The sequence below is a fragment of the Danio rerio genome, chromosome 17, assembly GCF_052040795.2.
Source record: "Danio rerio strain M-AB ecotype USA chromosome 17, GRCz13ab, whole genome shotgun sequence".
Classification (NCBI taxonomy): Eukaryota; Metazoa; Chordata; class Actinopteri; order Cypriniformes; family Danionidae; genus Danio; species Danio rerio.
The window spans coordinates 24,860,915-24,888,560 of record NC_141037.1 but is presented as its reverse complement, the minus strand read 5'-3'; the positions used below and the strand labels follow the sequence as shown (position 1 = coordinate 24,888,560).

Here is a 27,646-nt window from a genome sequence, read left to right as displayed (position 1 = left end):
CCATTAAAGAAGGCTTTAAGACCAAGCGGAATTCTGCGTGGGTTGCGAAAGTTGAATGTGCTGGCCAGTTTGTGTTTGCCTAATAAATGACATTCAAGCTAGTTTGGCATGCTGTCCCAGGAGAGAGCCCTAAGCTCATGAGATCCTTGAGCACTAGGCTCCCTCCCGTTTGCAGGGCGAGAGGGGAGTTTGAGCTCAGGTAGATCTCGAGAACCCCCCAAGATGCCTTTTGCTCGGGACAGCAGCCATGTATTGAAGGACCCCTCCAAAGGTCACTGAAATCAATGCTATATCCGGCTGCTGGATCTATTATTGAGAAAGGATAGGAGAAAGAGAGGCTCCTGCGGGAGCATGGGTAGGCATAGACTCCTGCGGTAGTTGGACCTTGGGAGTGATGGCCTACGCGCAAGGAAGATATAGGAGCTGAGCTAGGGGAAGTAGCAGCGGCATTCGTGGCTGAATAGAAAAAGGAGAGACTCGATGCTTGGAGGAAACGTGTGATTAATATTAAGACACGGGATCTTTACCTGGTAAAGCCGGTTGTGCGGGAAAATAACAGGCTGAATAGTCCGAAGTTATACGTGCCATGAGCGGAGCATTATCGATCGCTGTATTTAAATGCACGGTGAAATACAGCTAGTGCTGGACGCTCGATCAGTCCGAACCAGTGACAGCTGGATCCAGGGCGTTGCCTGGAGGCTTGCACGGTCCGATGGAGGCTCGTCCCCAGGGTTGCATGAAGGCCAGCAGCCCTGTGTTTAAAGTCGCGGACTTGTTGGTGTGCTCTGCTGAGTGGTAGTGCACTGGATGTAGAGTAGGGGAAGTGAGAGGAGCCTTGCAGTTAAGGGTGTTATCTTCGGTGAAATTTGCTTGAATGTTACAGCGATTGGATATTCTTTAAGACGAAGATGACTAAAGGTAAGATGCTTGGTTATTTATACTGAGTTAACCTGCGGTCACACTGGGCTTTTCCTCCCATAGACTTCCATTCATACGCACACGAATACGTCAGACCGGAAATGCAGGGTCATGCTGTGCAATGTTCAAGCTTGGTGAACTCTGACCTGCGAAACCGCGTCACTAGACTCCGTGAGACCAATCGAGGATCAAAACATGACCTCTCTGAACAGAAATTTAAAATATAGAGCAATCGCTTACTTTGTAAATGTCTAATCATCTTGTTTAGCCCGCCCCTTTTCGCAGAGAGGTTAGACAGAATTTCGCAAACTCAAACTCTGGTGTGACCGCAGCTTTAGGACTTGTCTGGTCGGTGGTTCGTACATAAGCTTGACTCGGGGCCAGCCGTGTCAATCATAAGCACGTGCTACTGTCGAAATTTGATTATAAATAAACTATACATAGGCTACAGATTTTAGTTTAAAATTTGAACAGATTTCTATTTTTTTCTAATGATGTAATGAATTTGTATTTAATCTAAATCTTTAGGATGTATTTTGGTACAGCAAAATGTGTGGTTATTCTAACCATCCGACAAGCTAATCTAGCAAAAAATAAATCTTAAAATGTCACTAAAAGCAGTACTCAAATTTCATAATTAAATAGAAAATGAGGCCACACGGAAAGAACCTATATGAACATATGTGTTTGGTATAGGTTTGATGTAGGTTCATATATGTTTATATAGGTTATTTTCCGTAACTGCAAAAAGTTACATTTTTAAAGAAAAAAGAACCACTCCTTTAAACAGACTGTCTACAGGTCTGCTACAACACAGCTTTGTTAACCACAAGAGACCATAGATAGGATTTACCAAAGCATTTGAAAAGAATGCCTCTGAAATTTATACTCTGCAGACAGTAACTTTTGTTCAGTATTTTGAATCAAATAGCGCACAAAGGGGGTTAAACAGATTGTAATTATTATGTTTAGATGGGCTAGAACTAAATGACATTGCAAAATATGTTTAAAAATACATTTCTATGAGTGTGACAATTGTTTTCTTTCTCATTCCTGATAAAGCCTGCTGTTCGCGGGGTGGCTTGTATCCATCAGAATAACAGTAACTGACGTCATTCCGGGAAAGCGAAACCAAAAGCAGAAACAGGACTGAATGAAGAATCGAAACTTAGCCTACAACTTTATTACCCGTGATGTGATAGACGCCCAGGAAATCCAAGCTGGAGGAAGCCTCTTCTCAACAAGAAAAACAACTGTGCCTGTCTGGAATTACAATGAAGTAAGTGTTTATTATAGCATGAGAAATGCGTGGTAATGCAGAACATGTTTTGCTAATGATAGCTAACTGTGTCTTAGGTTTTTTATCTTATAAACCGAGGAAAATAAAAATTATTTTAAGAATCTGTGACAGGAGATTAAAAGTCATGGCCATCTTTATTGTTTTTCTATTGATTATATTGATATATCAAGTCCATTTATTAAAACCTACAGGCCTAAGAAAATCTCTATTAAGATTATTTTTTTTGCATCTCATGTTTCAAAATGTAGCTATATGCTACTTAAAAGAGAACCAGTCGTTGTAATTTGTTTTTCTTTCATCATTTACAGCCTTATTTTAGCCACATACCAATATGCTGTGTACGGGGGGCTGTACACAATTGTTTTTGTAAGCATTATCTCATGTTATTCAGTGTTTATTAATATTATCCAACATAATACAGTTTTTCAAAGCGTAAAATGATTATTATTTTGATGGATAAAGCAAGGACAACAAGTGAAACGCATTTTTAAACGCACTAAGTTTACAAATAAATGTAAAATAAAAATATTGATTGTAGTGTAGCCTAAAATTAGACTTTTTGGTGGGTTTTAAACAGACATTTAGGCTACATACTTGGAAAACATAAAATTGTTGTTGCTGTTTCAAACTCAACAACACAAACAATTTACTTAATCTCATCGGTATTGTATTTAAAGTCAATTAATTTACTTATCTTCTTTTATTCATGAAACTCACATCAGTCACTCTCATTAGTGTCATAACTCTATTATTATTATTATTTTTATTATTATTCATTCATTCTCTTTTCGGCTTAGTCCCTTTATTAATCAGGGTTTGCGATAGCAGAATGAACCACCAACTTATCCAGCACATGCTTTACGCAGCGGATGCCCTTCCAACTCTAACCCATCTCTGGGAAACATCCATACACACTTATTCACAGCTGACAATTTAGCCCACCCAATTCACCTGTACCACATGTCTTTGGACTCTGGGGGAAACCGGAGCACCCGGAGAAAACCCACGTGAAAGTATATATATATATATATATATATATATATATATATATATATATATATATATATATATATAATAAGGATGAAATAGGATTTTGGAATGTTCAGTCAGTATTTTCACAATTGAAATGGCTAAACCTGGGTCATTCTAAAGCAGGGTTCACCAACCTTTTTGAAACTGAGAGCTACTTTTTGGGTATCGAATAATGTAAAGGGCTACTACAGATTTTCTCAATTTGCTATTATTATTATTATATGTTAATAATTATTATTAATAATTAATGCTATTCATCTATAAGATACTGATCATGTTAATGATTTCTCACAATAGTTATCAAAAATTATTTAACAAGGTAAGAAACAAATAATATGCAACCCTTTATTTGTCTGAATTATATATATATATATATATATATATATATATATATATATATATATATATATATATATATATATAATATAACTAAATGTAATTGTAATCCAATGCAAGTGTGATTTAAAAAAAAAAAAATGACAAAAAGTATTAGATGCAGCTTACTGGTATGTGGTGTTATGGTGAGCTATTTTTAGAACAGGCCCGCATGCAACTCATGTGATGCTTGCGGGTGTTCTAAAGCCACAGTATCCTTGGTTATATTACTACATATGCTGAAGTTTCACACAAATGTTTACATTCTTATTTCCAATGTCAGTTGCACTTCAATTACTCTATTGTAACGACGGGGAGTGACACCAACAACAGAAGTTTGGATCCACGTGCAGGTTTATTAGAATTGTCAGGCAAGCAGTGGTCAATACCGGCAAACAGATGTATGAGGGCAATCCAGAGTCGAAGTCAAAACAACAGGCATTTAGTCAGAGGCGGGCAGCAAACAGCATTAAATAAATAAACAAGGCAAAGGATCAAAAACACGGCAAAGGCAGACAAAGGAAACGCGTTGTAATGTCACTGTGACAGATAACAAGACTCGGCAAACTGAAGGAGTGAATGTGTGGCTTAAATAGTGTGTGTTAATCAGTCTCTGAAAGTCCTCAGGTGTGAATGTAAATCAAGCTAAATGAGAAAGCAGGTGTGGGCGAAGAGCATGTATGAAGTTGTAGTCCAGGAAAAGTGTAGTTCTAAGTGTGTGTGTGTTTACCAGCGACATCTGGTGGTTGTTCGCTGGTAAACATGACATCTATAAATTTTACAAATATATATACTTTTTTTTGCAAAGATATGTTTATATATAGAAACGGGCTTACAACTAACATATTTTGGTTAATTCACCATTCTGGAAACATTAGTATCTGGTTCCAAAATCATTTATTGTTCAGCCAGCAAATTTTTCTTAATAGCTCCTTCAATGTTATGAGAACGTTAAATGTTCTCTTCAATCTACTACTGAAAAAAAATCTCCTGAAACATTCTGGAAAGTTTGTTTTTTGGTGACCTACAGAGAACAATCCCAAAAATAACCAAATGGTAACAAAACACAATCCATACTTATTCAGTAGGTGCTACAAGAGGCATCTTACTACTCAAAAATAATAAACATCCTTTATGAAATTGTGTACCACAACCTCCCCAAAACATCTCAAATGTGTCTGCTTTTTAGGCTTGCCTTGCCATTAATGCTTAGATAACATGCTTACGTCTCCTTTTATTAAATATGGCTTCAGTATACAGTAAATAAGCCTATCAATATCCATTGTCATGAATTTTAGAATTAAATACTGTAAGCAAAATACCTTTGAAAAGGAGATGACTAATGTACAGTTTCTCTTTCTTTTTAGTTCTCATATGAAATGCTCTATGGAGAGGCTGGAGTGCCACTTCAATTGGGATCTGGGGTGCAACAAACATAAGTTCAAAGAGTTACAGAGGAACATGCAAGACATTGAGCCACAGGGAATCGCCTGGCTGGTCCACTATTACAACCTGCTGGGCTTCATCCAAAAGAGTCTTGGCTCTGACAGAGAGGCGCTGGAGTCCCTACAGAAAGCAGAAAGTGTGATCCAGGAGCAGGGAACAGAAGAGACTGCAGTCCGGCTGCAGGTCAACAAAGCTAACCTGGCTTGGGTCTACTTCCATTTGGGAGAGCTGGAGAAGAGCAGAGGATACCTAGAAGAGCTGGAGGAGCTTCAGAGAATTCATCCTGCTCCACCTGGATGCCCTTTACACCCTGAAGTGAGTGGAGAAAAGGGCTGGACGCTGGTGAAGTTCAACAAGTCCAAGAAGCACAAGGCCATCGATTACTTTAAGATGGCTTTAGAAGCTGAACCTGAAAGGGAGGAATGGCACAAAGGTCTTGCCTTAGCCATGAATATGGCCTTTATTGATACTGAACAAACTCCAGAGCTGAAGGCTGAGATTCTAGAGAAAGTGAAAACGGCAGCAGAGATTGACCCAAACGATCTGTTCCTTCAATCTCTCTATGTCTTAAAAAAGTCTGAGGTTAAAGGAGAAAATGTTGATGAGGAGATTCAGAGTTTGCTGGAGAAATCCATCGAAACCAAAAACCCAAGTGGCTTGTCCAGTATTTTTTATTATTATAGAAATAATTCCACAGAAAAAGGTTTTTATGAGGGAGAAAGGGTTCGAAAACATTTTCCCACTTCCACAAAAGTTCTCAAAATTGTGGCAAATTTACACAAATGGAAGGTTTACAACATGAAGGCAGACACTGAGCAACGGGAGAATTTGGCTAGGAAATCCATTGAGCTGTTTGAGGAGCTTCTCACTCATTACCCTGATCATCTCAAAGTAAAGTTAGCCCTCGCATCACTTCATCAATACGCACATAACACTGAGAAAGCAAATGAGATTTACCAGCAGCTCCTGTCAGAGATAGATGATGCCATGCCTCATCATAGACGACAGCAACTATACTATTATTACGCAAGTTTTCTATATCATTCTAGATCTAGACACTCCAGAGATTCAGTTTTCTTTTACATGAAAGCTGCAGCAGTCCCGGAAATGACAGGTCGCAGACAAAAGAGCATTAAGATTCTTGAAAAAATTATTAGCAGAGGCCGAGACCCTCGCTGTGCAGAAATTCAGCATTTTCTTGAGGGACTCGTGAGTTCTGATTAAAATGTGCTTCAGAAAAACAGCTTGTGCTTAACTGGATGCCCTGTAACCTCCAGAGCCAGTTCACTGTATGTACTTTAATAAGAACTTCATGAAGGTGAATCACGTTTTTATTGCATCTGAAAACTACAGTTTAGATACGAGACATAAAATGCTTTTATTTCTAAAATGCTTACAGTATGATTGCATATTGAATAAACAACTTTGCAACTTTATATTTTGCCATTTAGATGAACTAATCCAGCTTTTTAACCCTTTCATTCATGGTGTCCACATTTGTTTAAGGTTCATTAATCATGGTAATTTTTTCCAAACCACTTGAGGGCAGTGTCAGTAGACTGTCAGCTGTATTGTCACAGTGGCTACTTTCTTGCATTCCAGTTATTCTTTCTTTGCTTGATGACATCATTAATTCAAGATGGCTGACAGTGATGGCCATGTGCTAAATGCCTCAGGCATATCTGTGAAAAACTTTTATTCAAGCTTTAAAAAAATCAGTATGTACAGTCAGTATGTACATCAGTATAACGAATATGTTTTTATATGAGTATGAATTTATAAAATAACATTTTAAGTAAAATCTAGTTTTTATTCACTAAAAACTAACTGTCCACATATGTGGACGCCACTGCGCACTACTTATATATAAAAGTACTATTATTATTGTTCCTACAATATGTTTTTCATTGTTTTTATATTGTACTATTATTGTTTTTAATAAATGAGCAGATATGAATAGAATAACAGGCCATTAAAAAAATCACAATATTTCATATTGTCAGCTCTCTGTCTTTATGTCCCATTTAACACCTTTGTTGCATAGTGTCCATGTATGTGGACAGGTAAATAAATTTAAAATAAAATTTTGTAAAAATGAAAATGGATTTGAATTTTTGTGTCTTTTTAAAGCTATAAAATAATAAAAAAAAAATCCACATAATGTTTTTCAGAATTCATGCATGAAAGGGTTCATAGAATTTGGGACAAATTGAAATTATTTTCGGTAACAGTGCCAGCACAACTATAATGTCACATACCAATAAATGTGTTTATTTTAGTATCACAAAGTATTTGATGAATGATTCAGAATAAAATATTACTATATTGTAATTTAATTCCCTTTGTTTGAAAAAATGCATAATTTGCACATGCTGTCATTTTTATATTTAGTTCTATATATCTCAGTTATCTCATAATATTTCATTATTCTAGTTTCCCTGGCAATAATTAGGCATGACGTTTTTCCACAAGCGTGTTTTGAATCAGGGGTATAGTATTAGCATGGACGAAGGGGATGTGTCCCCACCAATATCCACCGTCTTTTGTAATGTCTCCAACAATATTTAACCAGTCAATTCTCCCAATCTCTCACAGTAGCATGTCGAATTTCGGTTGCATCTAATGTACGAAAAACTACAGCCTGTTCTCCACCTACTTTAATTAATACTGATGTATGAGACACATTTCATTTGCACTATGGCTAAAATAAATGGAAGTCTTTATTAAACTCTTTCTTTGTCAGTTATAAAGCATTTTTAGCATTACACTATTACTCAGTTTAACTTAACTTTAAAAGATACTGTATTGTATAGAGAGTGGATTAAAAACTAATTGAATAGCAGTGTTAATGTAAAGTGATTTTGCAGCAAATGAAAAAACAGAGGTTTATACTGTAATTCATAGGTCCCCACCAATGTCAAGGGCAAACTTATGCCCTTGTTTTGAATGCTGAGCGGACGTTTATACCGAATATCCATACATTAGACCACAGGCTGATAGAGACTTTTGAAAGAGCCATTTACACATTAGCTGAATTTTAAAAAGAAAAGCCACTTTGGATTGGATAAATTAAATACAAATTATGATACGGAATAGGATGACATTTGATTCGAGTGGTTTTAGCTGTACTTTAGCATTAAGAAGCTTGAGCTTAGTTAGGGTTTTGACAAATTTAATCTTTTGTTCAGCAAGGATGCATTAAATTGATCAAAACTGACAATTAATAATAAACAAACACTGTTTTGAGCATAGTTTGTTAATATTATATGTTGTTTGAGCACCAAGTCACCATATTAGAATGATTTCTAATAACCCGCTTTGAATGTTATCACTTGATTGAATGGGTGTAATCAATGGTAATTAACTGATAGATATGGGCCAGTAGGGGCACCTACTAGTAGGTTCATAAGGCTGTTATCATCCATCCACATGATTAATCAGCTATACTAATAGAGAAGACTCCAGATTCAGATCTGTTTTTACATTACTGTGACGGTTTGGTTTAAGGTTGGGGTGGGGGTAGATGTTAAAAAATACAATTAATGAGAAACTTAATTATAAAAAACTAATTAAGCTGCAGCCGTATGTTATCGATAGCTGATTAAGCATGTGGATGGGTAATAACAGCCTTCTGGGTCTACCAGTAAGCACAGAAGGCCCCTACTGACCCATATCTATCAGCTAATAACCAGTGATAACTCCCATTAAATCAGCTGTTCTAATTGAACGTGAAACTGCAGACTAAAATAATAATGATGCTCAAAATTTCTCATCTGAGGAATTAAATCATTTTAGGTATAGAAAGATTAATATTTATCAAAAGTATATTTACTAGCTATTTGAAAATAATATTTCACAGTATAGCAGCATTTTCTATACTTAGTCTTAATGTGCGTAAGAGCTTTGAAAACACATTTAACAGAACACAAACCTTTGAACAGCAGTGTACATTTGGTCATACAATTGGGCAATGCATACTTGTCCTTTAATCTTACCGGCCAATCAGATCTCAGCCAAGATATATACATTAAGTATTGCTTTTGTAACAAGCACTTTCAAATATTTGAAACAGTTACCCACAAGCAATTTAAACCACTATTTTTAAAGCAATTGGAATGGATTTTGTCAGTAAAGCTAAACACTCTTTAAAGCTGACCAGTTCTGTGTGCAGTTACTGTATGTTATCCATCTTATTTTAACAGGCAAAAGAAGGCACAGCCATTGTAATTTAAATGCCAAGACCACATCCATTCATTTTTAGCCATACAAAACAGCTTGTTATATTGGCATTTCTTATTATATTATTTTAATGTATAGTCATAATTATAAACACACTGGTTTGTGGCACGTAGTTTGCCTGTTTCCTGCCATTTTTAATTACTAGTGTTTTCCCCAGAGCAGCAAATAAATTGTAAGTCTAAGACATTTGCAGGAAAGAGCTTAATACCGCATTGCAAAATAATGTGGATTGAACAGCTTGTTTTTGAGACAATCCTTTTGACTAATGCGAGTTCAGGTCTAAAATCTATTATAACCCTGTGTAACCCCAACAGAGGAACATTCATGTTTCCTGACAGCATTATTGCTGTATTGTAGTACTGCTTCAGAAAGCTCATGTGCAGCTGGTTGAGAGTCATTTTAAGCAAGAGCTCCCTCTGGTGCAGCGGAAGATCACCTTCACAGCAGCCAGAATCACAGCACTGCAGATGAGAGAGACTCCACTGAGGATGAATGTAGCTGTGTAGGAGCCTGTCTGATCCACTAGCCAACCTGAGAAGGAGAGTTCAGAAAACAATCTGATTTAGTTGAATATGCTGCTGCCATGAACAGTTGAATATATACAGTGAAGATCAAAATTAGGGAACAATCTACAATTTCTTTTATCTTGAGGTCATATTTGAAGTTATCCTACCTGGATAAGGAGCCGATTTTCATTAGTTAACATACAGTAAAAAAAAATCTTGTTTTGTTTTTGATTGTTTTTAAAAAAAAAAAAAAAACCTTTTAGATAACTATAGGCACCATTATATCAAAACCTTAGGTACTGCTTAGATATCTGAAGAACCTTAGGGTAACTGGCAGCCTAACTATCCAGCATTAACTGACTTTGCAAGATGGTTAGACATTTCAATAGGAACTATGCTGAAAACTGAAAACCTTGGAAGAATGGAAAAGCCAGCCCAGAGTCCTGATATAAACCTGATTTATAATCATGTGAAATCCAAATTTAGTGAACTTGAAGAGATTTCATACCAAAGCAGTAAAATAGACTATTGATTAGGCCTGTCACAATAATCAATATATCGACTTATGGCATAACACATGACCTCAATCATTTTGGTGATGCAACATATATCACCTATACAAAAAAAAAATTAACAATACCAGCAACATTTCAGCTTTATTAAAAGTGTCAGTATGCGTAGAAAAACAATTTAGCATTTACTATATAAATTACTTATTCTTTATTATTATATATACTATTAATATATACTATACTAATATTTACTATTATACTTATTATTAGTTATTTCTAACAACTGAAAATAGATCTGTTACTTTTTTCTAGTTCTTTATACTTTGTAGATTTTTGTTAACATTTATCATTTTTATTATTTATTTGTTTAAGATGTTACGTTTTCACATTGCAATTCTAATGCCTAATTATTCAATTGTTAAAAAGACTATGATAAAATAAAATTACATTTTCGTAAGAATAAAATAATATGTGCTCTTTGGAAGAGTGTACTTGCATTATGATACTATTATATTGTTATTTTGGCATTATAAAATGAGTGACATAAAATGACAATAATAAAAGCGTATATAAATAGGATCGCAACTGTACTGTAAAAAAAAAAACGCAAAATCATCATGGTCATTAAATTACAGAAATTTACCGTAAAATATTGGTCGTTAAATTACAGAAATTACCTTAAAATAACATTGTTAAAATTACAGAAATGTACCATAAAATAACGGTCGTTAAATTACAAAATAAAATCAAATAACGGCTGTTAAATTACAGAAATTTACTGTAAAATAACGGAATTTAAATTACAGAAATTTACCATAAAATAACGACTGTTAAATTACAAAAGTTTACCGTTAAATAACGGATGTTAAATTACAGAAATTTACCATAAAATAGTGGTCGTAAATTACAGAAATTTACCATAAAATAGTGGTCGTAAATTACAGAAATTTACCATAAAATAGTGGTCGTAAATTACAGAAATTTACCATAAAATAACGACTGTTAAATTACAAAAAATTACCGTTAAATAACGGATGTTAAATTACAGAAATTTACCATAAAATAGTGATCGTAAATTACAGAAATTTATTATAAAATAACGACTGTTAAATTACAGAAATTTATTGTAAAATAACGGTCGTTAAATTACAGAAATGTAATATAAAATAGCTGTCGTTAAATTACAGAAATTTCCTTAATTTAATTTCTGGTAAATTTCTGTAATTTAATGTCTGTTATTTAACGATAAATTTCTGTAATTTAATGGTCATTATTTTACGTTTTTTCTGGCACCCCAAACCATAAAATTAAGTTTTTTTTACAGTGTGTGTGTATAATATCTCTGTAATTTCAGTAATGTATGATTAACTCATGGCATGTACTGTAATATGAAAATTTGTGTGTAACATCCGGATGAAATCCACTGACCTCCAATAGGTGGGCTGATGAGGTAGGGAATGGCATGGAGGAAGTAAACAACTCCTAGAGCTGAGGTCAGCTGGGCGGAGCTGACAGTGTCAGAGGTCACCACAGGAATAAGAGCCACGTAAGCTCCGTCAAAGTAGCCGTAGATGAGGGAAAAGGGGACAAGCAGAGAAAATCCACTCAGCAGAGGCAGAAAGAGACAGCTCAGCCCTTCTGACCCAACAGCCAGCATGTAACTCACCACTCTGTAAGGCCTCAAACACCTGAACACAAAAACACACAGATATTGATCAAACTGCAGACATGGGAATCATCAATAATGGCAGAGACACTAACAAATACAAATATTTTAGTTTTAAAAAAATAAATAATTTTTCAGTGGATATGGTTGAGTTTCTTACACTAAAGAAGTTATTTTGAAGAATGCTGTTTAATGGTATCCATTGTTATATTTTTCCTACTAGAAGTCATGGGGTAATATCGACCAGCATTTACAGAATATTCCAGAACATTTCCAAAATCTTTTATTTGTGCACAACAGAAGAAAGAAACTCATAAAAGTTTAAAACCACAAGAGGGGGAGTAAATCTTGGGTAATTTTTATTTAGGTTAAACTATCCCATTTAAGCTGCTCCTGCAAAATAAGTTTGAATGATGCCAATGCTTTTCGGCTCTTTCAGTCTGTTTCACTAGTCATTAAAGCATGATGCAACATGAGCAACCATCTCATGGATAATGCATGAGGAGAAACTCAGTTTGAATAAGTCATTTCTGAACACTACTCAGTGTTTTATACTGTATGAATGTAATTCAAACATACTACATTGGCAATGTTGTCATTGCCATGTGATTTACAGCATCATTTACTTTACTGTCATTCAAAAGTGTTTACTGTATGTACAGAATTTGGATTTTTTCATACAGTTCTGGAAAACTTTTTAGACTTTTCATAAAGTTCTGCAAAAAATTTAAGAGAGCACTTCAATTATTATTATTATCTGGATTCCTATGAAATAATGGATGGTCTAATCATATCAGAGATAGCTCTGACAGTTAGGGCTTAAATTTACTGTTGCTGTTTTTAATTGTTTTAAAGTATATTAGATATATTATAAACATTATATCTGTAGTTATTACAATTATTATTTATAACACATATATGTAATTTATTAATATTTTAATATACATTAATTCGCTAATTTATTCACTCAATTATTTTTAATTACAGGAATTTAATTATTTTTCTATTACAGGACTTATGGCCTATATATATATATATATATACAACAGTTCTGTCTGATTCTTGAATCTGCTTGGCTGATAGCCGTGAGATATTTGCCAGTAACAGCACACAAAGGCCTTTGTGTATTATTCCGCCCACATACAAGCAGAGGAGGCTCGACAGTTTGACAAATATTCCTGCTGTTGGGCAACAATGTTCTTTTGCGGCTTTTTTAGTCGAGAATCTACTTGTTTAGATTGCAATTATGCAGTTTATTTATAAGGATAGTGCCTATTTCAAAATGTTTATAATTTCTGAGAGACAGCGCGTCAGTGTTCATTAGTCAAAGACGGTTGACGTTGTCTATCCACAAGATGCCGACAGTTATGTATAAAAGTATAAAAAGCCCTTGCTTAGAAGAAACTGTGTGTTTTCTTACTACATCTGACCAAATCATTATTAAACTGGTAAGTGATATTCTAAGTCGATCTCTTTTGTATAGATTGTAACTATACAGTTTATTTATAAGGACAGTGTCTATTTTAATAGTTACTTTTCTATCCCGGTTCTCAACAGTGTTATTCAGAGACCTTACCCCCAAACACCCCCTCCTTATGGCAAACACAATAGCACTCTGGTAGTGATTGCGCTGCTTTTTCGGGGGTTAATTATTGTGATATCCCTATTGCAATATTGTAGATTGTAATAGACTCTAAAACTGTAAGACGATACCTCTTTAGACGGAGGGCATTTCATGTCAAATTCAGCCTTATAATCCTACAATGTCAGCAAAATCACCTGTTTTGTCATCACTTTATACATTACACTTGAGAATCATTCAAACAAAAGCTCTAAAGTGACGTTGGTGAATTAGTAATGGCTTCTGCTGTTCTGACGTCAGCTGCAGATGTGAATGAATGGTGGATGAAAGTAGTTCCTGAAACAAAAGGGGATTTTAGACTCTCCGTGTCTGATTTTCTTTTTTTATATACATGATTGTGCCGTTGAACTGTTGTATAAATGCAATATCACACTCGTAGCAGTGGGATATGGCTGTATATCAGCACTGGTGGGATGCTGCAGCCTCGTGCCAACGCACGCCTCCCATCAGTGCTGATATACAGCCATGTCGCATTGCTACTTGTGTGATATTGCTTATATATATATATATATATATATATATATATATATATATATATATATATATATATATATATATATATATATATATATATATATATACACACACACACACACACACACACACACACACAGTTGAAGTCAGAATTATTAGCCCCCTATTGACTTTTTTATTTTTTGTGCAGTGGGATATGGCTGTATATCAGCACTGGTGGGATGCTGCAGCCTCGTGCCAACGCACGCCTCCCATCAGTGCTGATATACAGCCATGTCGCATTGCTACTTGTGTGATATTGCTTATATATATATATATATATATATATATATATATATATATACACACACACACACACACACACACACACACACACACACACACACACACACACACACACACACACACACAGTTGAAGTCAGAATTATTAGCCCCCTATTGACTTTTTTATTTTTTGTGCAGTGGGATATGGCTGTATATCAGCACTGGTGGGATGCTGCAGCCTCGTGCCAACGCACGCCTCCCATCAGTGCTGATATACAGCCATGTCGCATTGCTACTTGTGTGATATTGCTTATATATATATATATATATATATATATATATATATATATATATATATATATATATACACACACACACACACACACACACACACACACACACACACAGTTGAAGTCAGAATTATTAGCCCCCTATTGACTTTTTTATTTTTTAAATATTTCCCACGTTATGTTAAACAGAGCAAATAAGTTTTTACATTATGTCCGATAATGTTTTTTTTCTTCTGGAGAAAGTCTTATTTGTTTTATTTCGGCTAGAATAAATACTGTTTAATTTTTTTAAACACTATTTTAAGGACAAAATTATTAGCCAGTTGAAGCTTTATTTTTAAGCTTTATTTTTTCTGAAAGTCTACAGAACAAACCATCGATATACAATAACTTGCCTAATTACCATAACCTGCCTAGTTAACCTAATTAACCTAGTTAAGCTTTTAAATGTAATTTAAAGTAACCCAGTCGAGGCTCGAACCAGTGACCTTTTGCTATGAGGCTACCCACTGCACCACCATGATGCTCTACAATTTTAATATTAATTATAACTTAATAATAATAATAATTTCTGTAATAAATGTTTTTTAATGTTGAAATTATTCAACAATTCAAACATTCACAGACACAAATAGATGTCTAATATAGATGTAGCCCTTTGCTATTGAAAGTTTTCAGAAAGACATAAACCCTTACTTACTTTCGATCTGCAATCCATCCGAAAGTGATCGTACCGATGATCCCCGACACTCCAAGTATGGACATGACTAATGCAGCCTGTTGAGGGCTGACACCTGCGCTCAGTGAATATGGCACAAGATACACAAATGGCACACTGCAACCATAGGCAAGAAACAGGAAGGACACCAACAGCAAAAGGAAGTCTGGTATCAACAGGAAAGAATATTCTTTCAATACAGTTTTCCTTAAGACAGACCATACATTTTCCTTGGATTCCTTTAGTAATTTGGCTTTTACCACTTTTGATTTAGCCACAGTGCTTTGGTTGTTGTTTCCTTCAGATTTTGATTCTGGGAAAGTTATGTTCTTCTGGTATTTGAGCAAATTTTCTAATGGTAAGCCACTTGATTGTACTAAAGCAGGGATTGAGATGGTTCTTGGTTCTTCTTCACTCCATTTGTTCACAGTTTTAGGGTTCTCTGAAAGATCCTGTCCATGATTTTCTTCCTCATCTAAGTGTGACTGCTTCATATCATCAGCCTCAATCCATCCTTTTCCATTCCTCAGCATGTTCTCAGATGGTTCTTTTTTCTCCATCTCTTTCACTACTGCATGCGTCACCTCCATCGATCCTCTCAACTCCACATAAGCAAGTTTCACATTTAACAAATCAACTGTTTTGCCATTCTCCAAGTCCATCTTGTTCTGCCTGCCTCTTTGGCTCTGCAGTGGCCTCATAAGGGCCCCACAGAAACACAAATGGGACACCAGACCCGCCAAAATGAGCAGTGCGCCCCTCCAGGAGAAGAACTCGATGAGAAGTTGCACAGCCGGTGCTAGAATGAAGGTCCCAATGCCGCTGCCAGACATGGCGATCCCGTAAGCCAACGCTTTCCTCTGGCGGAAGTAGGAGCCCACCATGGCGATTGCAGGAGTGTAACTGAGAGCAAATCCCACACCTGTGGAGAGAAGCAGGAGGGCAGTGGTACTTCAATAAAGTAATTCATTACTAACTACATTATTAAAATTGTATTTAAATGACTTTCTTATTCCTATATTAGAAATGAAATGTAATTACTTTACAGTACTACTGAAAATCCCTATAAATCTCAACACAGACAAATGTGCAATTGTTTTACAAGTGTACCCTTCTGTGGTTAAATCAAACAAACAAAAATATAATTATATGAACACATTAAAATAAGTTTATAAATGTAGCCAATTTTAGTTGAAGAATACAGTTATTCTGCTAAATATTTTTGTATACAATTAACAAAGAAATACAATTGCTTGGTTCTATGAATTGATTTGTATAGAACTGTTTAAAGTATTGAAAGCGAGTACAAGTAACTGTACATAAACAACCTAATAATACGATTTATGATGCTAATTTCACAATAAATTTAGTCACAATATTTTAGCAAAATTATTTGAAGCAAATTTAAGTTGAAGAATCCTTTTATTTTTTTCTTAAATGCTGCACATTATTTGCTAAATGATATATTTTCTGCCATAACTAAATTGTAATTAAAAAAACAAACAAACTAAAAAAGTGAAGTTTATCCATAAACTAATTTCGAGAGGATCACGTGCTTATGATTTATCACGGCCGGTCTCGCATTTGCTAATCACTATCTTCCAATCATATGAGCCCTAAGCTACTATAAATAGCCACAGTTTTCAGTTCACTTTATCTTCGTTTGGAAGAACCCCCCCTCCTCCCCTATTCTCCTCCTTTACCTCTGATTGGGCGGCACGGCGGCCCAGTGGTTAGCACTGTGAGCCCCACAGCAAGAACACTGCCAGCCCTGGTTTCACAGAACCGGTGGGTGTTTCTGTGAGGAGTTTTTGTTTAACCCCAAGCTTTTGTTTAACCCCTTGTGTTCCCTTAGCTACCGCAGCAGGGGAGTTCTGAGATCCACCGAGCTCAGGCTCCCCTCTCGCTCTGCCAACGGGAGGAAGCCCCGGGCTCGAGGAGCCCTTGAGCTCGGGGCTCTCTCCCGGGACAGCATGCCAAACAAGCTTTTATAAAACATCAGCTAAATGTGAACTCTTGAATACTCATTAATATTAACAAATTAAACTGTGACTGTTTTAGGATTTTACATTTTTAAAGAAAAATATCAGAATATCTATGTTTTCTGGCATAAGCTGAGGTCTTTGCACATTTACAATGTGCCCTACTGATAATCTCTTTTACTGGGGACTAAACCAGAGAGCAGTGTGTACAGGGGTGATCAATAGACCCTCTGCTCCAGGGGACTGGCCACTGGCATAAACAAACTGATTATAAATTACTAATTACATAGTAGGATAGAGACAGGAACTGAACATGATTATGAAGGTGAATAATTAATAATAATACGTATCAGTAGCTATGTTTCCATCCAAAAAAGCGAATTAACTGTAAGTGCAAAACTGGATTATCGCATACAAGAATAAAGCAGTGTTTCCATCCAACGAGTCAAAGCGAACAAAATCGTCACTTCCTGATTATCTGGCACCAAATATCAACTGTAAAAACGGAATTTGCTGCGATAAGAGAAGCTGCGTGAATCTCATCCTTCATTTAGCAAATGACTTTGACACGCAGTAAATGCATTGTGGCATTTGAAGGTGTGAGACGCGGAACACAGACGCTCTTGATTCTGGAGGTCATTAATAATATAATAACACTTGTACTGAGATGGTTATGGTGTTTTAGAATAACCAAAACAACATTTCAGATGTTTTACAATGTGCTCAGCCTGCTGGTTTGTCCATTGGCACACATTATTATCATCACATGATAACAAAATCACATGACCTTTTTTAATGTGCATACTGGAATTTGTTCAGAGAAAGTATTTTCATAATAGTTTATGCACATCTGATTGAATATAAAGTTTGTCCTACTCAGTTATGCGCACGCTATTTATGCGCATTTTTAAAATTCATGTGCATCTTGGCGTTTCCATTAACCAATTTAATAAGCATATTCAAAATGTGCATAAAAATAGGTGGAGGGAAACATAGCTACTGTGATACACTTAAGAAGATATCATCTTAAACATTTTAAAATATAATAAGCAAATAAGTAAAATTATTAAAATATGCATAAACTCATTTGAAAAGGAGAGGGTAAAAATAATCTAATACCTGCTTCTGTAACAGAATAACTTTCTCTTTCAGTCTGAAAAACATCTTCACACTCTCGCTATGAAAACACCGATGCACCGTCTGATCTTTATAGCACTCGTCGGAACAGGCGGAGCTGCAAATCATTCGATACACGTGGTTTGGCTTATTAATATATATTTTTTTGTATATAGATGTCTGTGACAGTAGTTTTTCACTGTGCTGACGGGTTATGTGCATCATAATTATTGTTCTGTTAGTGTGAGTAAACGTCTTTTTGCAGCATTTGCACACAGTTTGTGTTTTGTCTGGCGAACTTCACCGCTGTCATTTTACTCTGCTGCCCCACCACTTGCTCGCCAGTGATGTGCAGGTAAAGTGAGTTTGCACCTGAAAACGCAGCGCCCCCTCTGTTTAAAAAATGTATAGCGTTCAACATTTCTACTGGTTGGAATCGTCACACATAAGACTAGTTTTTCAGCTGGCCCACAGTGAATCATTTACAACCCTCATGAACAGTACTCCCTTACTTTACTTTTCCACTGGATAATTTTCATGATTCACATCCCCTGTTTTTATGTGTTTTCTGTTACGTGGTGTTATGTGGTGTTCTTTAGTTATTAGTTACCTTGGTTGTTTATAAGTCTCCACTGCCTCGTTATCTTGTTTAGTTGTTTAGTAGTTTTTTTTGCACTATTTACATACTCTTCTGTTAACCTCTTATTGTCTGTTGTTTTTGTTACTTATATGATGTCCGTGTGTTCCCTGTTCTCCGTGCTATGTTTTTATGTTTTGGATTATATAATAAAACTTCACAAGACTGCATTTGGATGTTGACTTTATTATTTACCTTTTGCATAGCACGTCTGACGTAACAATAAGTAATTTAATTACAGTAACAAGTTACTTAGTAACTACGACACTGCAGGAGGGTTAGTATTCACAACTATGCTGACCTACAAAGTCAACTGAGTAAAACAACTGAGAAAAATTATATAACATGTTTTGTTTCCAGCCAAATTAAGTTTAAGTATAACTGAAAAGTTGGAAGTTAGAAAATCAACAAAATCAATTCAAGTTACTTATTCAAATGATCAAAAGCATCTTTTCTCAAAAATATCAAAAACACATGGCTAATTTATTGCAAATCAACATACTGGTTTGCAGGCCAAGATGACTTATCTTTGTTGTCTTCAATTCCAATTATTAGTACAGAGGAAATAGACGTTTGAGGTTTTTTTTTTTATGGGGTGGTCCAGATTACATTTTTAGGCTTGGTTGTGTTTAAAAGATGCAAAGCAATGTGTGCTCATGCTTTATTTGTAGAAAGGTGAAGATTGTGGCTGTTGACAGCGGTTTGACGGATTATAAATATGAATTTGTAGCTAAATTGTTAACGTGCCAAACAGCATTTCCCGTTGTTTACATCCTTGTTTAAGTCCTCTCTACAACATACCTTTAAAGCTGGAAACTGCATGTAATAGATCAATTTTATATATTAGAATTCTTACAGGTTGTGGCTCACAATCCACAGCCACATCTATTATGGTTGGAGGAGTTTTTAGCTGAATCCAGCACTGAATTGGGAGAGATTCTGGAAGCTCCTTTGTCAAATGCTAGCTATATCTTTTTTATAATTATTTGGAACATAATTAAAATTAAATTGTAAGCACTTGTCTATTTGTGTTGTGTCCTTTGGAAGCCCAAATACAAGGAACAGAACAAGCTTTGTGGAAATAGAAGCGTTTGGACAGCATTTTAGCTTTCTCTGCTACATTACATCGCCTCTGGCCACGCCCCTGCGCTCTGCAGGGTGAATACATGTAACCTGAAGCACCGGGATTCAAAATCGGGATGCCCAGAGCTCTGCCGCACCATAAGTCGGTGCAAAAACCACTGGGCTATCAAGCCCACATAAACATTTGAGTTTTAAGTATTAAAAACAAAGTTCACAAAAAAATTTTAATTCGTTTCTCAAATCAAATGTAAAACTCTTTCCCAAGTGGGTGAAAAGGTATTAAACAGTCACAGTTTTACTGAAAACATATTTCTAAAGGTGCTGTTGACTTAAAATGTTCACCAGATGCCAGTAACAACCAAAGAAATACATACATACAAAGAAAACAAAAGTCAACAAGGCATTAAAAGCCCAGACAGCATCTGAAATCTATCACTTGTAAGTAATCCTGCCCTCATTAGTGTAAATGAATATTAGCTGCTTTAGTCCAGACATTAACATTACCAGTATGATTAGGATAAAACCAGGGTGCACATTTCAACAACACAATGATCCAAAACACAGCAAGGGAAACTCTCAAATGGTTTCAGGAAAAGAAAATAAAGCTGCTGGAATGGCCCAGCCAATCACCTGACTTGAATCCAATAGAAAATAAAAACTAAAGATTAGAATTGATTGACAATACTCATAGAATTGTCAAGATTTTAATACTGTGTTGGGGGATATGGGGATAAAAATCATACCAACTCCAGTCTCTGTACAACAGCTTTCCTAAAGCCATCATTAACAAATAAGGCTTTTATACAAAGTATTAAATACATTTCAGTAGTTCAGTTTTTTCTCTGTGCCATTCCATTGTTATTACACATAATGTGTTTCTGGGGAAAAATGTGTTGGATTTATTTTATTAATAGATTCATTTGTATGCTTGGACTGTTTGGATTTTTACCAAAATCTGGTAGAATTTAATGTCAGCAGCACCTTCAGAAATATGTTTACCTGCAAATCGTGACAAGTTCAATTCTTATTTTACCCTCTGTATTTTTTTCTTTTTTTTTCCAGCTGAACACAAAGAAGATATTTCAAAAAATGTTGCTATAACTATAGAATTCAATGGTTACCATTTTTTAAAATCCCAGTTTACTATGTCTTATTTTGTGTACAACAGAACATATTTAAAAGCCCTCGAGAGTGAGTAAATCATGACATAACTTTCCATTTTTGGGTGAACTCTCCTTTTAAGAGTGTCGTGTTTGTATTGGTGGTGGTGTATGTGCATCTGTATCCAACCTGTAAGAACACCCAGTGTGAGATACAGGAACTCCACGCTGGTGGCCAGTGAGCTGAGCAGAAGGCCAGTAGAGGAGAGAAGCCCACCAATCATGATAGCTATACGTGAAGAGAGACGGTTCCCGATATAACTACCCAATGGTGCTGTAGAAAAAAGAAGAAAGAAATAATGAAGTTGGTGGATGGCATGATAGTAAAGAGTGTAACTTTCTTATAAATGTAATGTTATGGCTGATAACTGTGGATTTTTATAAATAATAATGTCATTAATAAGTGAATATACATATACAGAGAAACCATATATTTAGCGAACATACATAAGCATATTAAATATAAGTAAATGGCCTACTTTATTTATTGTTTCAAATAATTTTTGTGAAAATAAAATAGCACATATACTGTAGGTCAAATGTTCATTATAATTAAGGGAATGTATTATTATTATTATTATTATAAAATTGAAACAATATACCTTTTCTGACCTCTAATGATTAAAATAGTAAGTAATTGAACTTCATTTTATTATATTTTAATGTCATTAAATGAGTTCACTACGTGACAAAGGTTTTGTTGTCTATCTAAGTTTTAGGAACAACAAATAATAACTTGACTTCTAGTTGATCATTTGGTATCAGAAGTGGCTTGTATGAAAGTTAAAGCCCTCTAAATTACGCTTACCCAAATAAAATATGATATGCCTTGATTAATAATTATTTAATTGGGACAGTAATGTCTGACTTTGCTTAGACAAAAGTCTTGTCACTTTACAGAAATACACTCTCAGAAATAAAGGTGCACAAGTTGTCATTGAGGTGGTACCTTTTCAAAAGGTACAAATTTGTACCTAAAAGGTCCATATTAATACCTAAAAAGTACAAAACTGTTCCTCTTAAAATTTTTAGGTACTAATATATACTTTTGAGGTACCAATATGGACTCTTTCAGTACAAATGTGTACTTTTTGAAAAGGTACCACCCAGTGACAGCTTGTGTACATTTATTTCTGAGAGTGTATGGAATATAAAGACATGGTGCAGTGGAAAAATAATTAATATTGTGTATGAATCCCATGAGCTTGGAGGATTGCATCCATACATCTCTGCTGTGACTCAAATAACTTATGAATAAAGTCATATGGAATGACAAAGAAAGTGTTCTTGCAGGACTCCCAGAGTTCATCAAGATTCTTTGGATTCATCTTCAATGCCTCCTCCATCTAACCCCAGACATGCTCAATAATGCTCCTGTCTGATGATGACTGGGCTGGCCAGTCCTGGAGCACCTTGATCTTATTTGCTTTAAAGAATTTTGTGTGGACTTGACTGATTTCTTTGAGAATCTTGGTTCTATGCAGGTTCCAATAGGTCTTCTGCAGTATTTGTGATGATTGGGCTTTAGTTCCACAGATGATTTATCTAAAAAAATCTGCTGGAAAATACTTCTTGGTATATAAACTAATGCTACACTGAATAACATTGTTGTGGATGTCTTCTGTAAATCATGGTAAAAAGGTAAAGAAGTATTAAATGGTACACATTTAAGTGCACAGTAAACAACTAATCTTAAACACATTACATTGTTTTGATGCTTGAAAACCCCCACAACTGATAAGACACAGATGCAAAACATTATTTACGTCATTGGATCAATCTAAATATGCTAAATGACAACAGCAGAAGTTGAGATAGATCCGGTAGAAAGGGCTCCATAAGGTAAAATCTGCAAGTCACTACTTTTGTGACTTGTACAGTTAACCCTTACAAATCTGACACAACTGTTTGTTTGTGCTTATGTGGGCGTTTTTGCCTGCATTATTAATAAATACATAGTTCATGCATACCAAAATGTGTCATACACCAGAAACTATATAACAAAATAATCTAATCGCTTCAATCAAGTAATCCGAGTCGAAACCACACAAATATGAAAATGCGTTTCTGTGAACATTCTTTCTCACAGATCAATCTGGTATCGAGTGGACTATGCACTGTAAACCTGTCAACACAGACTTCTTTGAAAACAAAGTTCTCCTAAAATCAATTTAGTTTAATACTGTTTCAGCTGCCACCTCTCAGTTTTTCCAAGAAGAGTTATAAATAAATATATGTGTCTTACCACACAACATTGTGGTACAGTCCAGCAGAGAGTGTATCCACGCAGTTGCAGAATAATCTCTGGAAAAATATAACTGGAATTCCACAAAAAAGATGGAAACACACCTGCAACGAGCATGATAACAGGCACATTAAACAATGCAATATGATAAAATGAGTGGCTGCAACATTTATTTTAGTAATTTTATACACAACCTTTGATCAAACTGAACTTTAACTGTGAAAACTGGACTGGAGCAGTTATAAATTATTAGAATTTCATCTATTTTAAGCTGCTTTGACACAATTTACATTGTAAAAGTGCTATAAAAATAGATGAAGTGAATCAACATCCAAAACAAGTTTTTTTTCTAGCTTTATACAACTTAATTATAAAAAAACTTAATCTTGATTGAGTTTAAAAGCAATTTTTGCGATCTTTAATTCTCATATTAAACTGTCAGAACAAAGTTGAATGAGGGTATCGTATTGATTGCTGGAAAGGTGAATAATAAAAAAAGACAAATGTGATTGAGTCATGAACTAACCTAGTGACCGCACGTGTGCAAACAGTGGTGAGGAAACATCCGGCTACGATCATCCAGCCCCATCCGCCATCCGGCGCTGTTGCTAAACATGGGTTTTTTTCACACATCTCTAGTCTTCCTCTCTTCATCCTCTCCTTCATCCCCTCGCTCCTTTCAGCCTCTTGTTTTCTTTTCTGTCCAGTTTCAGCTGGTTTTGCTCTCCCCGGCTCTGTTCGGGATGTATTTACTAGCTCTTTTTCTCTCATGTTTCTGTTGCTTCTCGTTTTCATCTATGAAATAGTATTAAAAAAATTCTGCAAGACAAAAAGAGGGAACATTCATCAACTTATCTCTTCCGCATTTAAATCAATCTAAACACAGAGTTATATAAATTGCACATGCAGTTAGTGAAATGCACAAAGATACGTTAACTTGCACCAACTTACGCTGAGCATTGGATTAAATACTAAAATGCACCATATGGGTCTCTGAAAGTTTAGCCAGAAAATTAACATTCTTGTCATCATTTACTTACCCTTGTAAATGTGTGAACACAAAACAGGAATCTACTCTATTACTGACTGTTTGGTCAATGAGAGACCTTGCAAAATTAAGAAATAGGAGCAAAAACATCCAGGCTGCATCTGATCTGCTACATTATGCAGACAAACACACACTCACACTCACACACACACACACACACACACACACACACACACACACACACACACACACACACACTAGTCAGATCCAAACAGAGGAAAAGAACACAGTGTGTCTTTAGAAAAAGGGCCAGAAACTACTTCAAGGCACAAAATAAGTTGAAACATGAAACTAACTAAAAAACACACATAACAATTTTTTTTTACTCCTAATAATATTTTTTTTTTCCTCACCTCAATCAGCATCCGGTAAAGCAGAGCCCGAAAGTCTGACCTGTAGTGATGATGGCCACTCATCAAAATAAAGACTTGACTTCACTGAAGTAACACCTTTGACAAATGATTAAAATAACAGTCTGGGGTTAACAAGTTGTTAATCATTTTCAAGAGATGAATACTTTTATTCAGCATTGCATGTATAACCATTTACAGAACAGACAAAAAATATATATTTTAAATAAATAATGTCCTTAGACTTTGTTATCCATTGAAGTATCTTGAATATCGACTAGTATGTACTGTTCATTGTCCCCTTTTGGGTCGATTCGTTCTGCAATGTATTAGATTTACAACACATATAACATACAACACACTTAATATAAACATTAAACAATATTAATGGCACTAAAAAACGGCAACTATCTTTTCCAATTAAAATTCATCAAACCAATCGCACAAGGAACAAATTAAAATTTTAATTAATCTGTTGGTCCTTGCCAAAGGGACACTACCGAGATACTGATGGAAGTATTTTAAATGAATCAAAAAGAGGATGGGATATATCAGATGTAATCTGATGGGCTCTTTTTAACACTTGGCTTTCATAACAATAGGATAACCCCGGCACTTTTACCCCTAATACTTTGCTGCAGGTTCTTAAAATATTAGACAAGGAGTTCCTCTGTTTTGTATTAAGCAGGTGTTTTTAATCAATGCAGAATACAGCTGTGCCGCTTCATCTTTTTGAGGAAACAGTGATGCCTTTTAGTTTTCAGGATTTTATTGATGAAAAAAAGAACATTCTAACATTATAAATGATTGGTCAAAAGTTTTTAGATTTTTCAATGTTTTTAGTTCCTTTATGAATAAATGTATTTTTACAAGACAAAAAGTCACATTTTCTACAAAAACAAAAATAAGAAGGAAACAAATAATATTATTATTATTGATCAGAAATGCGAGAACCAAAAATGTCTAATGAAAAATCATATTTGGTGGAAAAAGTACTGAAAAATCATACTCAAGTAAAAGTATCATTACTTCCCCAAAAACAAAGTGCAAGTAGAGCAAAAGTACCTGCTGTAAATATTACTCAAAAAAGTAAAAAGTAGCTCTTTTAAAAGCAGAGTAGTGAGTATTATGCTGTGAAAAGCATTTGTGTTTATTTGCAATGTGTGCATGTGTGTGTAAACGTAATATTCTGTAGTGCATTTAGTTATTAAGACTATTTCATTCAATCATCATCATTATTCAATCATCATCCTTCATCTTCTCCTCAGTGACATGCAGTCTGTGGGTAACTGCGTGTAAAGATTTTTGACATCTTCTTGGACACTTTTAATGCTTCCAAATGGTTAGCTGCATTAATAAAGCACCCATATCTTGATTTGAATTTTGATTGAATTGTTCAGTATGATGTGATTTGCTTTCTATGTGCAATTTGATAGGACAGGAATCGCAGGGCTAATTTTTCTACTGAGCTAATCCATATAGACGAGAAAAAATAAGGTAGTGGCTGCAGGTTAAAGGAAAATAGTGGAGTAAAAGTACTGATATGGCACTAAAATGTACTAAAGAGAAAGTAAAAGTGCACATTTGTAAAACTACTAAGTGAATTCCTGAGAAAAACTACTCATTTTAAGTAATTGAATATCTGTCATTTATTACTTTACACATTTGAATAACTTAAGATGTATGTATTTTATTAAAAAATTTATTATTAAAAGTTTAAATAAAATTAGTGTTATTTACACTTTAGACCAAATAAATGCAGGCTTTCTGAACACAAACAATAGTATTTTTTATAACTTTCTAAAACATTCTGTAGATACATAGGCTATACAAAGACACACACACACACACACACACATATATATATATATATGTGTGTGTGTGTGTGTGTTACCTCATTAATAACATTAATAATTACCTCATTAATAACAAAAAAAATGCAATATACACATGCAGTGATGAACAAAACAGACCCCAAAAATACAAGTACAGTTTTCACTAAAAATAATGAAGAATTGTCAGATGAGAAAAGTCATTACACTTGTGTGCAATCACTTGGTCCACCGTTCTGAACAACACACAAACAAGCTAAATATATGACTAAGCGTTTGTAGACGTTAAGGAGAAACACTTACTCTGAAAGACACTTCCCATTGTAAATCTACGACGGACGAGGAACAAAAACAAGCGCTGCTCTCCTCCAAAGTGTGGTCCACATTGGCGCACATGGCTCCGCATCCCTGGACAGAACAGAGCAACGGGCGGAAACTGCAGCAAGTCAACGCGGCGACTGCATCTGTGGGTGAGAGTTAGCGGACTAAAACTTCAGTTAACGGCAGTCCCGAGTCCGATATTCGCCATGTTTTCCTTCTCACCCATCCTGTGTGCATAATATATAATGTCTTCCAGGGGGGGTCGAGTGTTTTAATGGAATATGAATAGGATCATGTTTTCAGGACACAATCTGTTGAGGTCCCCCTCAAGCAAACCAAACTCTATTTGTCAAACTCTTCCTAGTACAGTTAGCTGACAAGAAAAATTATGTAACACACTATTGATTTTTGGCAGCAGGTGAAAATACAGTTCAACTGTTTTTTAAACATTATTTGCTAACTTAACCCCAAGTAAAACATAAAAAATAAA

The 27,646-nt window shown here is 35.1% G+C and overlaps 2 protein-coding genes across 6 annotated transcripts; one reads left to right on the top strand and one right to left on the bottom strand.

The window, feature by feature from the left end:
- Positions 1-113: 113 nt before the first annotated feature.
- On the top strand, positions 114-7,172 carry ifit16 (interferon-induced protein with tetratricopeptide repeats 16). Its single transcript, XM_087290467.1, has 3 exons — positions 114-918; positions 1,981-2,197; positions 4,993-7,172. Exons 2-3 carry the CDS (start codon positions 2,193-2,195, stop codon positions 6,293-6,295), a joined length of 1,308 nt encoding a protein of 435 aa, XP_087146593.1. The 5' UTR covers positions 114-918; positions 1,981-2,192; the 3' UTR covers positions 6,296-7,172.
- On the bottom strand, positions 4,504-27,322 carry slc16a12a (solute carrier family 16 member 12a). Of its 5 annotated transcripts, none has more exons than XR_015513382.1 (9): positions 27,139-27,322; positions 25,007-25,102; positions 24,132-24,424; positions 23,606-23,709; positions 21,491-21,634; positions 15,365-16,304; positions 11,757-12,016; positions 8,761-9,841; positions 4,504-8,462 (listed from the first exon to the last, which is right to left on the bottom strand). XR_015513382.1 is itself a non-coding variant. In XM_087290465.1 (8 exons), exons 3-8 carry the CDS (start codon positions 24,398-24,400, stop codon positions 9,705-9,707), a joined length of 1,854 nt encoding a protein of 617 aa, XP_087146591.1. In that variant the 5' UTR covers positions 24,401-24,424; positions 25,007-25,102; positions 27,139-27,322; the 3' UTR covers positions 4,504-9,704. The 5 variants fall into 5 exon arrangements, 2 of the variants coding, with proteins under 2 accessions (XP_087146591.1, XP_087146592.1); XR_015513381.1 differs by having other exon boundaries at positions 4,504-8,435; XR_015513383.1 differs by lacking the exons at positions 25,007-25,102; positions 27,139-27,322 and adding an exon at positions 24,646-24,886 and having other exon boundaries at positions 4,504-8,435.
- Between the last annotated feature and the right edge of the window lie 324 nt (positions 27,323-27,646).